The 15,540-nt window shown below is 43.1% G+C and overlaps 1 protein-coding gene across 1 annotated transcript in view; it reads right to left on the bottom strand.

The window, feature by feature from the left end:
* Positions 1-15,540, bottom strand: part of LOC111873684 (maternal embryonic leucine zipper kinase) — an 82,824-nt gene that overhangs the window by 39,687 nt on the left and 27,597 nt on the right. The window contains exon 10 of the mRNA XM_023868611.2: positions 12,626-12,698. Within this exon, the coding sequence (XP_023724379.1) occupies positions 12,626-12,698 (73 nt within the window). The remainder of the gene's footprint in view (positions 1-12,625; positions 12,699-15,540) is intronic.

A 15,540-nucleotide genomic window follows, 5' to 3' on the forward strand; every position in this document is an offset into this window, starting at 1 on the left:
CGTGGTTCACACGAGGCCTTGATTGGGAATGAAAAACGTCCATAACTCCGTGACCGTCCAAAATCGGACACATGTTTATATGAACTTTTTTGATCACAAAGACCTAGGAAATCACCTCCTATAGTTATACCCTAAAGTCGTGAAACACCCTGTATATAGCAGGTCGGTCGGTTGGTTCCTGCAGGTAATAACATTTAGTCGCGAGGTTCGCCACCTGAGGGCGACTCATTATGGAGGGGCAAGAGGAAAACGACATGTGATATGCCCGGTTGCAGCAATGCGCTAACTACAGCCTGGGTATAGTGCACTTGTCGATACAATTCACCACAACACGGAACTTGAAGATCCAAACACAATAATACCATGTCCAACCAATGGACACCACCTGAACCAATCATGTCCACCTCTCAACCAAAATGGACTTTCAGTTACAGTAAATAAGCAAGTAACCAGACGGCCACGGTGGCCACAAGGTCTAAGGCATGAACCGTCTTCGCCCGCTCAAATACCGACATCGTGGGTTCGAATCCCACTCGAGACATGGATGTCTGTGTGGGTTTATTCTGTGTTTGTGTCGCTCTGTGTGTAGGTAGGTCTCGCAAAGAGTAAAAGTAAAGCTATCCCTGTAACAGGCTGTGGAGACCTATTGAGTTGTGAGATGTCGAAGTTCCTACATTTTCTAGACAATCAGCTCACAGATGGCGACAAGGTTGTCAGCCCTACGCGTCGGGCGCGCTTTACTCCCCAAGAATATTCCTGGTACTCATTCTGTTAGAGGCTGAGTCGATCCCAGGGTCATAGTGCGACTGGAAGGAATAGGTCAATTGAAAAGAATCCAATGACCTAATCGGGACCTGAATCCGCGACCTTCCGGCTTGTNCAGCGCTTTACTCCCCAAGAATATTCCTGGTGCTCATTTCTGTTAGAGTCTGAGTCGACCCCAGGGCCATAGTGCGACTGGAAGGATTAGGTCAATTGAAAAGAATCCAATGACCTAATCGGGACTTGAACCCGCGACCTTCCGGCTTGTAGCATAGTGCCNCAGTGTTGCGAGGATAGGTGACGGATCATGCCCAATTGCACCCATTGTCGGATTGCGGTAAAGCCGTTGCGCCTTCGGGGTCTGTTATGAGGGCTGGTTGGTTCGCAGTTCTTATCAGCAAAGAACTGTTGAGTAATGATGCTGAGAGGTTCGTGGAACTGGTTCTGGATTGCGTCCAGTTCTGAGCATCGATATTAGCAATGTTCAACATCTGAGTTCAATTTTCAGTTGGTTGCTTAGTTACTTGTCTATCTATGGCCCTATAGCCCTTGTGGACCTTGACCGCTTTCTTTTTCAGTTTGATGCACTATGCTACAAGCCGGAAGGTCGCGGGTTCAATTCCCGATGAGGTCATTGGATTAATTTCAATTGACCTAATCCTTCCAGCCGCATTATGGCCCTGGGGTCGACTCAGCCTCTAACAGAAATGAGTATCAGGAATATTTTTGGGAGTAAAGGGCGGCCGGCGCGTAGGGCTGACAACCTTGTCGCCATCTGTGAGCCGATTGTCTAGAATATGTGGGAGCGTCGACGTCTCACAACCGTATGGGCCTCCACGGCCTGTTACAGGGATACCTCTACTTACTTTTTACTTACTTCTATGAAAAGTCGGTAGGACTCCTTGGACGGGGGATCGGTCCGTCGCAAGGCTGCTACCTCTACAAACGACAGAATAAACAGAATAAAAGCACACAGACATCCATTCCTCAAGTAGGATTCGAACCCACGATCCCAGTGTTTGAGGAGGCGAAGACAAATTCATGCCTTAGACCGCGCGGCCACTGTGATCGGGGAAAGCCCCATATAACCCAATAATATATTAATAAATACATTATTACATAAGTCAGAAATCCAAGAATGGACAAGGGACATTCGGCGAACACGCGCACTATCCCGGAGAGAGAAGCGTACAGGGATGCATTATACACTTTATGATCGCGGTTTTGGAAGTGCCGGTTGTTGTGCCCTGTACAACCCCGCGCAGGACACAATACAAGTTAAGAGCTGGGGTTACCAACTTTATTATCTCACAGAGATCCATGCTTACTGAGCGAGGTGTGTGAAGGAGACGAGACCAGCCAATTACATCCACGCTCGGTTAGTTCCCCATAAATATACATAGGTACAGCCCTTCACTCGGAAGAGACTGTGAGTTGCACGCAGCAGCAGGCAAACAAAAACCTTCGTACAAAAATTAAATCGTGTCAACTACTGAAGAACTCTCTGCATGTTTATGAACTTATTCCATCCTTACTTGCAAATTTTTGTCGCGGAATCTGAGGTTCTCACAGCGGTGGTTATGAACAGTTTTATCTTCTGGGATATAAAGTCGTGTGGTAAGTCAACAGACGTTTCAGAGGAATATTTCGACATCATCTTCAGGGTCGAAGAATAAGCCGAGTAAAATATCAGCGTCAAAGACGGTCACATGGACTCATGGATGGATGGATAAATAAATGCACAGGAATTAGGATTGTGAGGCCGACACAGATCACAGTAGCCACGCTAAGGCGAGTACTCCCTTCTGCCGCTCCAACTCTAAGGTCCTGCACTCAAATTCCGCTTGGGGTATAGATATACGTATATGCTTCATTCTTACGTGTCTGTGTTGTCCTGCGTAGGTAAAGACCTTCGCGAAAGCCGATCCCCAGTCCAAGGAGCCCTACCAAACATCTACAAACACAATTCCGAAACCCGGAAATAGGGAGGCCATGGGCCGCATTGCCCTGCCGTGCTATAAAAGACATTAAATTGCCTAATTCGAGAATATAACTAATTTGAAGGAAAAATAACTAATTTTCGCGACAAACTAGGGCCCTAGTGAGCGAGTTAAAAAAACACAAGACAAGAAAAATGTATCTCTAACTGAATGCAATTTGTCAGGGTGGCGAGTGATCAACACCACATCAGCAGCGGGGTGCGACTGAGGCACCATCAAATCCCAAGGCAGACATTAGCAATATGACCCGCCCCCGCCGCCGCGCTTGCTATCCCACTCTGATATTTCACGCTCCTGCAACTACACAGATTAAAAGGGAGATTGCGAGGAAGCAAGGAGGGCTATACTCTGCCATATGAGGGAGGGAAATCCCCGATTTAAATGTCACCCTCATTTTTATAACTCAGGCCTACTTGATGGATTCAACAACGAACAAAATAACGCAGTGTCAAGGGGCAATATATTTATTCATATCATGCCTGTAAAGTTTCCCAATGATAAGTGTTCTGATCATATAGGAAGGGATGACGTGGTGTTAGTAGTGTTAGTTAGTGTCAGAATTAAAACCAGAGGCAAAAAAAAAGCGAGAACAAAAACCAACAAACTCATGTAACTAAGAAGACCTACTGTTATACAACAGACTAATTAAAGAACAATACTGTGGCATATTTGCTTTAAGCAAGAAATGTGAAGCCAGAAAAACGGCCGTTGCTGGGTAACGGCTGTGTGACAGGCAACAATGGAATAACTGTTGGAAGCGGTGTTTCCTTTTAAGTCCGTCCCGAGGCTACATAACGAGACGGAGTTTTGGACAAAAAAAATCTCTTGTTATGAGCCTCAAGGGACTTAGTGTCAAGAAGAACTGATTGGCGGTAAACCGTCAGGCGTAAAGTGACTCTGACTCTTACAGCAGTTAGAAGACTAGGAGGTTGGTGTGAGATAGCCGCCAGTCAGCGAGGATGTGAGCCCGGGAGGGGAGGAAGGTCCACAGTGTGAATTAGTGATAGCGCTATAGTTACTTGTAGTTACGATCTGTTAAGTGCTCAATAAACCCAATCACCAACCCAAACCCCGTCTATAGTCACTCGCAGACGTAGCTCTATGGTACAGCTCCTTATTTCGTGCCGAAAGTTCGTCAGTGTGTTCCTAAAGGACCGACACTGGACTGCATCTTGAATCAGATCAATTTAGTCCACAGACTTAGCTGATCTCATACCTGTGCTGCGTATTATAAACATTATTTCTCGCAAGTATCCATCTACATTATGATAACCCAGTAGCAGACGCGTTTCTGGTTCGTCAAACGCTCTGAGTGGCCCTGAAGATGGCTAACCAAACCAAAACACTTACTACTGAATTTATATAAAAAATGTACTGTGATAGGTGTAGATTTGAGGACAGGATGCTGAGAAGTGATAGTAGAGTGGAGAAAACTGCATAATGAAGAGCTTCATAACTTGTACTCTTCTCCAAGTATAATTAGAATGATCAAGTCAAGGAGGATGAGGTGGACAGGGCATGTAGCATGAATGGGCAAGAGAAGGAATGCATATAGGATATTGGTGGGAAAGCCAGAAGGAAAAACTCAGGGTTGCTGGGTTTTCGGACTTCGTCCATCGTCTGGTACTCTAAAAAACTACAAAAGAGCGTAACTTTTCGGAAACTGGATCTTTCAGAATATCATACGATGGGCAAAGTGCAGAAACCCAATAATTATGAGTATTATACAACATCGTTATATTTTAGCGTCCTGTTGCACTGGTTCATGTCCATGATGTGTATTTATGCTAACCGTCTTACAGTGCACACAATTTCACCTTTCTCTTCACTTTTACGCTACATGTTTCAGCATTAATGTGCCATCTTCAGGTGTGTCTCTATGCACGTCAAACTACTGCACTGCATGCCATGACGTCTTCATTCTAAAATGACTAAAATGTGTGTTCGTCATATATAACAATAAATTATAAATATTAAAACCTTTCACGATTCGTCATCGATACGTCCATACATATCCAGCAGTACAACTCACGCAGGCACAGGAGCAAGACACAACACAGAGCACAATACACACATGAATGTAGGAAGAGCGCTCCCATAGAGGAGGATTGGCGTGATTCGCGTATTGAGATACGAAGTATGGATGACAAATCCTGAAAAGTTGTAATATTTAAAATCTATTATTATATATGACGAATATATATTTGAGTCATTTTAGTAAAAAGATATCAGGGCATGCAATGTAGTAGTTAGACGTGCATAGAGACACACCTGAAGATGGCACATTAATGCTGAAACATGTAGTGTAAAAGTGAAGAGAAAGGTGAAATTGTGTGCACTGTAAGACGGTTAGCATAAATACACATCATGGACTTATACAATATCGTCACAGCCCTTTAGAATCTACCAGAAGGAAAAAATCCAATACAAATATTTAGACGTAGGTGGAAGTATAATATTAAAATGGGTCTACCTGTGGTCTAGTGGTCAGAGTTCCTGCCTACAGATTCAGAGGTTCGGGTTCGATTCCTGGTGCTACCAGACTTTCTGAGAAGCAGAACGGGGTCCACTCAACCTCGTGAGGATGACTGAGGAGCTATTTCAAGAAAATAGCGCCTCCGGTCTAGAAAACCAAGATTAACGGCCGTGGGGATCCGTTGTGCTGAACACGTGACACCCTCTATCCGCTAAAGTTGATATTAACTTCGTCGACAAGCGGCAATCGCTCGGTCGGTATAGTTCGCTTGCGGACTAATCCATGGAGTTTGTTTTGCTTAGCGAGATAGGATGGGATGGATTGGTCTGGCTCAGGATAAGGACCAGTGAAGGACCCTTGTGAACACGGTAATGAACGTTTGGGTTCCATAAAATGTTGGGAAATTCATGAGTAGCTCAGTGATTCGTGGTTCCCCAAGAAGGACCCAGCACCGTGGAGTTAGTTATAAGACAGATAATTGTTAGAAATGATCCTTACAGACATGTCTTATATTTTAAGAACCAACTGGTATCATCCATCCAGCAACTGCAAGCTTTCTCTTCCCTTCATATTTCCTGACAGAAATTTTATATCAAAAAATGCATGACAGACTATTACAATTCAAAACCTTATGTTTTAATACTAAACTCAAGACCTTTGTTTGTTACAGCGGATTTCTTACGAGAACGTATCTTGATCATCAACGTTACGAAGAGGAGGTCAAAGCAACGAACTGACATATTCTGCTGAACACTACGATGACGTCAAATTCTGCTTTCGTTTCGTGACAGTTGAGAAGCGATTTTAAAACCAAAGTTCTCATCTGTTTTTATATAAAAATGCATAATTGTTGTGTCTTAATTTTTCATGCTCACATTTGTGGATTCCCTGCATAACGCTCCATTAGCTGTAGAAATTTCTCTTTATTTCTTATAAATTTCTAACCATGATGTTTCTAGATCTGCTAAAAAACACAAAGTATAATTAGAAGGCATTTGAATAGCAGCAGAACGAAACGGATTACTGTATCTGACAGCGCTTTTCACGTCAGATACCAATTCAATAAGAATACATATATTAGCCATGACTTACAATTCGATCTGAACTTTCAGAAATATCCGAACATCTGTGAATTGCACAACAGGTAATGGGAAGCATAGATTTTGTGCAAAGTGGCATACAAAACGGTTTTAATCATTTCTTATACGTGATTATAGACGAGAAAAAACAATTCCTATTTCTTCAACTATAACGATGGAAGATGAGCAACCTGAAGAATTTCACAGGTCTAAGTATCAAAGCCTGGAAAGATTTACTACGATTTACGGAATGCTTACTTATTAGATAAATTCTTAGCAAATTTTGTTATACCTCACTGCCCTTAATGTCCTTCTCCTGCAGATGAAATTTCTTCTTTTTTGATAAGCTAATCACAGAACATACAGAGCCTAACACTGTCGAGTCCCTTAATCTGTTTTATTTCCTTAAACTTAGTTTTACATTTTTTTTTTCGTAACATACATTGTCGATGAGCCGGGATAATGTAGTCGGTACAGCGACTGCCTAAGGGCCGGACTTCGAGTCCTGATAGGGTCAAGAATTTTCTTTTCTCCACGTCGTCCAGACCGGCTCNCGATATAGCGACTGCCTAAGGGCCGGACTTCGAGTCCTGATATGGTCAAGAATTTTCTTTTCTCCACGTCGTCCAGACCGGTTCTGGGGTCTACCCAGCCTCCTATCCGATGGGTACCGAAGGCTGTTTCCATGGGTGTAAAGCGGCCGGGTAGTGAAGCTGACCACTCACCTCCAGCTAGTGCTAATATCAATAAAAAGTGGAGCTATACATCCACTCCGCAATACGTCTTCATGGCGTAGTGCTTAATTAGTTAAGCAGACGGACAACTGCACCTTTTATTGCAGGTTTTTCACATTTTGATGTACACAGTCGGGTATTGGGAAGACTTGAGGAAAAGTGGCACCTCGCTCGCGGATTTTTATACCCTGAAGATGGAGGCGATATATACTTCCGAAACATCGGTTTATATAATATCTACACAGCCCCACATACCAGAAGACGGCATTCTTCTCATTTATCAAATTTCATTAAAACCCGCGGTTTCAAGCGTTAAATATGACGGACCTCTTCCATAAAATTTGTACAAAAGAATATAAAAAGGGAGATTTCAAGACATGGGCCTATTTAAAGATATGCCATAGACTTTTACATGCCACGTTTATGTTCCACTCACAAAAAAAAGGGGGCACGAGGTTAAGGGGTAAGAAGATGGATGCAGGAAAAATAATTCGGCAGGGGGCGCACCAAACAGTGGCCCTCATAAAGAAAATGAACCTTCGAAATTCTGCGGTGGTTGATGGAACATTAATGATCTGTTGAATCATGTTCTCTTCGCCTACAAAAAGAAACGGCCTAGTTCATGCTCTTTATTTTGACTCTGCGGTTTCAAACAGCCATCTTCTCCTTCTTGGCCCCAAACCGCACTAAAAACCGGAGTAAAATTCTCATCTCACGCGTGGCAGAGCACGAAGCCAGGAGTCATCGCAAGCAGACAGCACCCTCTGTGTAAATGGAACCGTAACCCCACAGTACGGTCAAGGCCTACGAGGTGCACAGCCAGGGTTCGATTCTCGGCAAGGCAGGAATTTTCTCGTTTTCGTCACGGCGTCCAGAGTATCAGTGGGCCCCACTCAATTAAACAACTCACTGGGTACCGGAAACTTTTCCCGATGGGTCGTGAAACAGGGCATTCAATTCTATATAAGACATCTATTCCATGGAAGTTCACCTCCATGCCCCTTATCAGGACCAAAATCCCCGCATTATTTCAAGTATTATTTTACTTTTGGGGTTGAAAGATGAGACTTTTTAACTAAAAACAAAACCAAATTGGAATATTGGCCGAAGACGAAGAAACAAATTTCCTTCACCGGAACCCCGTCACACAGCCGTCTGTTTGTCTGTCTTGGAAATGCATGTCGTGACGATAAGTTACGAAAAGGTATTAGTTTTGATATGATGAATAACATCTTCCCCAATAATTAACAAACTAACTTCATGGAACTGAGCCCTTTTGATAAGTCGCGGGTTGTGCAACTACTCAAGAACTTCCCAGCATTTTATGCTCATAAGAGCCCTCCACTGGTCCCTATCCTAAGCCAGATCAATCCAGTCCATACCATCCCATCATATTTCTCTAATATCCATTTTAATGCTCTACAACTTCCTACGTCTTGGTCTTTCCTTCTGGCTTTCCCACCAATATTCTACATGCATTCCTCTTGCCCCATTCGTGCTATATACCCTGCATATCTCATCCTCCTTGACTTGATCATTCTAATTATACTTGGAGAAGAATACAAGTTATGAAGCTTCTCATTATGCAGTTTTCTCCAACCTCCTGTCACTTCATCTCTCTTCGGTACAAATATTCTCCTCAACACCCTGTTCTCAAACACCCTCAGTCTGTGTTCCTCCCTTAATGTCGGAGACCAAGTTTCACACCCATACAGAACCAGAGGCAAAATTATAGTTTTGTATATTCTAATTTCTATGTTTTTGGAAAGCAGACGAGAAGACAAAAGGTTCTGGACTGAATGGTAGCAAGCATTACCCGAACTCAATCTCTTCTTAATTTCCTCCTGAATAAAATTTTGATATGTTACTGTCGTTCTCAAGCGTTTGGGCTGTGTGCCATTTTTAAATGATCTGTTAGCTATCTCCATGTCATGATATTGCCCTGCATTTTGGTGACGAGACAGCAACATATACTTAGTTTTCTCTGTGTTTGCTTCTAGACCAGCCTCTTTACTTGCGTCAATTAAAGTTTGTGTCTTTTTCTTTATGGTATCTACATTATCACCCAGTAGATTCACATCATCGGCAGAGACCAAAAGCTGAAGTGTCCCACTTAATTTTAGCCCCACCTGATTTTCCTGGACCTTCCTAATCACATATTCTAAAGCAAAGATAAAAAGCAGTAGCGATAAAGCATCTCCTCGTTTTAGACTATTCTGGATAGGAAATTTATCAGACAAATATTTACCTACACGGACTTTACTGGAAGTTTCGTTTAAACACATTTTAATGCGCCTAACTAGTTCAATGGGTACACCAAACTCTATCAGAATATTGTACAATACTTCCTCTTAACTCGATCATAGATTTCTTCACCAAAACAGAGCTGAAATTGTAAATCATGAATCAGGATGTGAAGGAAAGTGGCCGTGGACAGTTTTAAGTTTGCCTAGAGGGAATTTGGGAAGCCAAGAAAACCCTGTCAAGACAACTCATTTCCGGGATAATGTTTAAACCCGGACCGCTCAAAATTCTATGTATTCTACACTACACCGTAGTTTTTGAGGTAGATCTCGTGATTACAGAAGTAACACGAATTTTAATTTCTGCATTATGAACTTAGAAGGGCTGAAGAAAACGGATGCATTCTACTTTCAATATTATCCCAACACTTTCCTGGAGGGACTAAGATAATTCACGAAAAGCTTCATTTGATCATTCTACCTCTGGGTCTGAACCCGAAACCCGACTCCCGAAATACGGAGAGCTAACCGCAACACTGGCTTGTCACGAGGAGCCGGGATAGCTCAGTCGGTATAGAGACAGGCTACGGGCTGCACGGCAGAGTGGTCGGAGTTCGAGTCCCGGTAAGTTCAAGAATTTTGTTTTTCACGTCGTCCAGACCAGCTCTGGGGTCCACCCAACCTCCTATCCAATGGGTACCGGGGGTAAAGCGATCGGGGCGTGAAGCTGATTACTCACTTCCAGCTATTGTCGAGGTCAAGAAAATATGTATACACCCACTCCCCCATACGCCTAATTAGTTAAGCACAGGGACAACTTTGCATTACTTTTACCCTAAGTCGGAGGAAGATATTGGTGCCCGATGATGTCCTTATTACCAGCGGAATATAAAATCTTAATCCATGGGGGTGAGGTGCTAAAAGATTGTATGATTTCCATATTACGTGTTCCAGTGCACACTTCAATTCGAATCAAACATCCCATTTCACAGCAATTCAATCGCTTTACCTACCAGAGTTTAAAATTGGATTGTAATCCGTTTATAATTGAGAACGTTAACCATTGAAGCAAAATAAAAAAAAAAAGACGAAACTCTTTCTGAATCAAACTGACGTTTCGTAATTAGCAGGATGAAGCAGGCCTACCAACACACATTATTCTAATCAGCAGTCGTGAGATCGTCATGGACCAGGAAGCAAAGGATTAGCTACTCAACAATAGAGAAGGTCTACATGTCAGTCCGTGGTGGGGAGAGCACACGTGTCATGTCTGCGGGGGGGTCAACGGGTTCATGTTGAACTGTACAGTTTCATTAATTAGGTAAGCCTAATATCTGGCCGCGCCATTGCTCAAGCGGTTAGTCGCTGTCTTCCCACCGCGGCGGCCCGGGTTCGATCCCGGGTCTGGTCAAGTGGGTTTTGTGGTGAACAAAGTGGAGCTGGGGCGGGTTTTTTCCTAGTACTTCAGTTTCCCCTGCCAATCTTCATTCCACCAAATTCTCCATCATCATAATCACTCGGGGTAGGCTACAATAGGCCAATCAGTAGCCGCCGTGCCGAGTGGACCCAGCTGGACACCACCCCCCACTAAGCGAATTAAAAAAAAGCATACTATCTCCTAATTCATAACTTGTACTCTTTTGCAAGTATAATTAGAATGCTCAAGTCAAGGAGGATGAGGTAGGTAGGGAATGTAGCACGAGTGGGGGAGAAGAGGAACGCATGTAGGATATTAGTGGGAAAGTCAGAAGGAAAGAGACCACTGGGAAGACCAAGGTATAGGCGACAGTATTAAAATGGATCTTAGATAGAATGGGATGGTATGGATTGGATTGATCTGGCTCATGAGAGGGACCAGTGGAGGGCTCTTGTGAACATGATAAAGAACCTTCAGGTTCCATAAAATGCTGGGAAATTCTTGAGTAGACGCAGAATTGGCAGCTCTTCCAGAAGGGCTCAGCTCCATCAGTAAGTAATATCTCCTAATAAACAAATTAACAGACTAACTCACTTCCTAATGTAAGGTCTTCATCGCGCATTCAGATGATCAGTAATGATCGTTTTTGTAGTGACGGTATGAACGTTCATGCGTTTGTTACCAAGCGATCTCAATGAAACGCGACCTGAGACAGTTGACATCCCCATAAACCTAGAAACAGACTACCTAAGCACCATAAGAGATCTCTTACTTATGAGTCTCAAAAACAAAATCTGTATACAAATGTATTTTTCATGTGTGCAAGTCATTCCAAACTCAATATACATCACGGTATAATGGTTAGGGCACATACATCGTGTTCCAGAGATCCCGTGTTCAAATATCAGCAAGGAGATAAGCTGTTCTGAATGAAGCTGTTCGTAGTTTCCGTATGTACGAGCGAGAGTCAGTAAATAAGTCACAAACGGAAATAAAACAACTGTAATGGATGTAATTGGTTTTCTATGTGTATCATTAGGTAGCAGCACTGTCCAGCTACATGACAGTGTCGATAGCAGACGCGCATGCGCATGTTCAGATACTGGTTTCAGTAGTCAAAATGGCGTCCACGCTTGAGGAGTGTACTAGCGAAGAGCAGCTTTCTGTGGGAAAATTACTCAATGCAGAGGATATTAAAAACATTTCCTGTTTACGGTGGAAAGTGTTTGTCGCGTAAAGCTGTTTACAGCTGGGCCAATGATGTTCGACAGGGGTAGATAATGCCCGACAGCGTGAGAAAGTGGCTGACACAACAGCCAAAAACTTCTATGCTACTTTTGACGCACTCTTAAAGCGACGGGACAAGTGTATCAATGTTGGTGAAAGATATGTCAAAATATTAATGTTTTTTTACAGTTTCGAATATCACATGTTTTAAGTTTTATATCCATTTGGACCCATTTACTAACTCTCCCTTGTAAATTCGGTCAGATGCGAGAACTGTGCCTTAAAATTGACCACAACCCATTCCAAGTTCATTCCAATTCTTGAATCAAAATTATTCTACTATTGGATACTGTATAACGTACCCAGTTGAAGAAACGTAGTTAAATAATACAAGAATCAACCGACCAATCACATCATTCGTCACGAATAACTCACCTATCTCACCTGCCCATGTCTACGTGAAAAGAATAAACTGGGAAACTCATTATTATGGGAAACAAACTCTAACTCCATGGAGCACCGTTTTCTTAAGCAGCTGACAGTTGCATAGATGCGTGATTCATAAATGATCGGTTATAAAACAAGAGTATAAACGTAAAGTTCTGCAACTCTGATCTCTTTATCGGATACAAGGATCACTATTTCGCGCATGCTCCACATGTGACAACAGCCTCAGCAGTTACTTACCGATCGGAAGAGGCAGGCGTCGAAGGCAGGACCCTCCCTTCAGCTTCTTGACGGGACGACAGTTTAGTGGGCACTGAAAACGAAACATAAAATTTATATGACTCAGGGGGACTGTATTTTAGAGACATTCCTATCATAACTAAGCAAATCCAAGGAACTGCGTTCTCTTTAGACGCTAATAGCTGCCCAGCCAATGAATTCCAGGAAACCCGAAAGTTTCACAACACCCTGGTCTCTGTCGTGAATCAGATTAATCCTGTCTACATCCCTCGTCCTATTTTTTTCAATATCCATTTTAATATTGTCCTCACACCCATTCCTAGTTCTTCCAAATATTCTTTCCTATAGGTTTCCTTGGCCGCGCCATATCTCAAGCGGTTAGTCGCTGGCTTCCCACCACAGCAGCCCGGGTTCGATCCCAGGTTTGGTCAAGAGGGATTTGTAATGGACAAAGTGGCGCTGTGGCGGGTTTTCTCCGAGTACTTCGCTCGCCCTGCCAATTTTCATTCCACCAAATTTTCCATCCTCATAATCACCCGGGGCAGGTACAATAGGTCAATCAGTGGCCGCCGTGCCGATTGGACCCTGTTGGACCCCACAACCCAATAAGCGGATTAAAAAGAAAAGTTCTAACTTAAATGACAGTTAGATGACAAACATATTCAATGTTGAAATTTGTAGTTTGTAAAATATATTGCCGTTCACAGAGTTAATAGTGTCATTCCGGTTATATCTAGTTCTCCCAACCAAGAGCTCTCTTACTTTAAACTTTCCGTCCCAAAATGTATTATACGTCTGAGATATAGCCGATCTCAGTTAAACTGTCAGCTAAAAATTGTACCAATGGCTCCAAATTCTAGGTATCTGGGTGACAAACTTAAATATCAATCCCGTAATAACAGTAAAACTGCATAATGAGGAGCTTCATAACTTGCACTCTTCTCCAAGTATAATTAGAATGACCAAGTCAAGGAGGATGAAGTGGGTAGGCCATGTAGCACGAATGGGGCGAAGAGGAATGCATATAGGATATTGGTGGGAAAGCCAGGAGGAAAGAGACCACAGGGAAGACCAAGGTGTAGGTGAGTGGACAATATTAAAATGGATCTTAGAGAGATGGGATGGATTGGATTGATCTGTCTCAGGATAGGGACCAGTGGAGGGCTCTTGTGAACACGGTAATGAACCTTCAGGTTCCATAAAATGCTGGGAAATTCTTGAGTAGCTGCAGATTTGGCTTCTCCTCAAGAAGGGCTCAGCTCCATGAGTAAGTAAGTAAATGCAATGAAATGTCTCTTTTTGTGACATCCGCACGAAAGAACCAAGAAATAATACATAAAAATTAAAAGGATAATACAGAAGAAATTAAAGACGAAAAAAAAAGGGGGGGACAAGATGGCAGGAAAAAAAGCAACGAACAAGAAAGTTTGTGCTCTTATCTTGACTTATATAAAGCAGTTACGAGAGAGAAATTGACCTTCAGGGAGCACTTGAAGACTTTGTTCTTTCCCTTTCCTCTTGTCTCTTAAAAATATTGACTGTTGCGTAGAAGACAACCTCCCCCCCACTTCTCCCCTCAACGACTGAGCTATAGGAAACGGCACCACTTTCACCCTTCAAGACTACTTCGGCTCCATGTTTGTACCTCAACAGCAGCCATAAAATTAACGCGGATTAAATCCATGTACACTTTCACACGTCTGTTCTTTAGGTTTACATAGAACGAGCCCTAACCAGCTACTTCTTTCTTCTTTCCTTGGCACTGCAGCCCCAGTGGGCCTAGGCCTACCTCCATGAACTTCTCCATTCACTTCGGTTTTTCTAGATCTTACACATTCGGTAGGACTCCTTGGGCGGGTGATCAGCTCGTCGCAAGGCCTCTACCTGTACACAAACAAAGAAAAACGCACACAAACATCCATGTCCTGAGTGGGATTCGAACCCATGATCCCGGCTTCCTAGAGAGAGAAGACAGTACATGCCTCAGACCGCTCGGCTACTGTGACCGGCAGTGTATAAGAATAATATATAAGAATTCAGTTCGTACTTCACAGGAAACAGATCCGAACCCACGGTCCCGGTTTCCAAGCGAGCGAAGACAGTACATGCCTTAGACCGCTCTTCTACCGTGACTGGCAACGAGTTACTTAAGTTCTGTTAAATTGGAGTAAACATGAAGACTAAAGAACAGTTTCAAATGTTGTCTAATCTGGGTGTCTTTAAGCGCGTAGACCATACAATATGTTTGGTGTGTTTCAAAACAAATAACAGCAAAAATCAATTGGACCGGAAAGAGATGAAAGAATATAGGAACTGAGAAAATTACACAAAAGCTATACATGGTACAAGTGGGGGAAAAGCAGGCTGAATCGAACACGACGACCTCACCCACCAAGTCAATCTAAAAAGAAAACACTAATTGATTCAACAGTTTTCATTCATTTAGTCACTGTAAGCCACATTTAACCAGTCACTTCAAGTCAGTAAATCACTGACAGAATTGCACTTGAGCACACAGTGGTTCAAAGTGTACAGCCTAAAAGGTAAAGTTGTATTAAGCATTACGCCATCAAGGTGTATAGGGGAGCGGACGTATAGCTCCACCTTTCTTGACCTCAGCACTGGATGGAGATGGTGAGCTCCACGTCCCAGCCGCTTTATCCCCCGTAGCCATCGGACAGGACGCTGGGTGGGCCCGAGTCGGTCTGGACGCTATGGAGAATAAAAATTTTCCCTGCCGGGAATAGAACCCAAGCCATCCGGCTCGTAGCTATCTCGACTCTCTCTGTGTACAACCTTCTTAAAAAATGAAGCTCACGTCGGACAGTGTTTGTGGAAACAGGGTCTTCAAGATGAATATTCAGTTCTGCTTGTCCTGTCACCGGTGCTGCAGTAGTCATGTGATTTTTTTTAAA

This window comes from Cryptotermes secundus, unplaced genomic scaffold, assembly GCF_002891405.2.
Source record: "Cryptotermes secundus unplaced genomic scaffold, Csec_1.0 scaffold1651, whole genome shotgun sequence".
Classification (NCBI taxonomy): Eukaryota; Metazoa; Arthropoda; class Insecta; order Blattodea; family Kalotermitidae; genus Cryptotermes; species Cryptotermes secundus.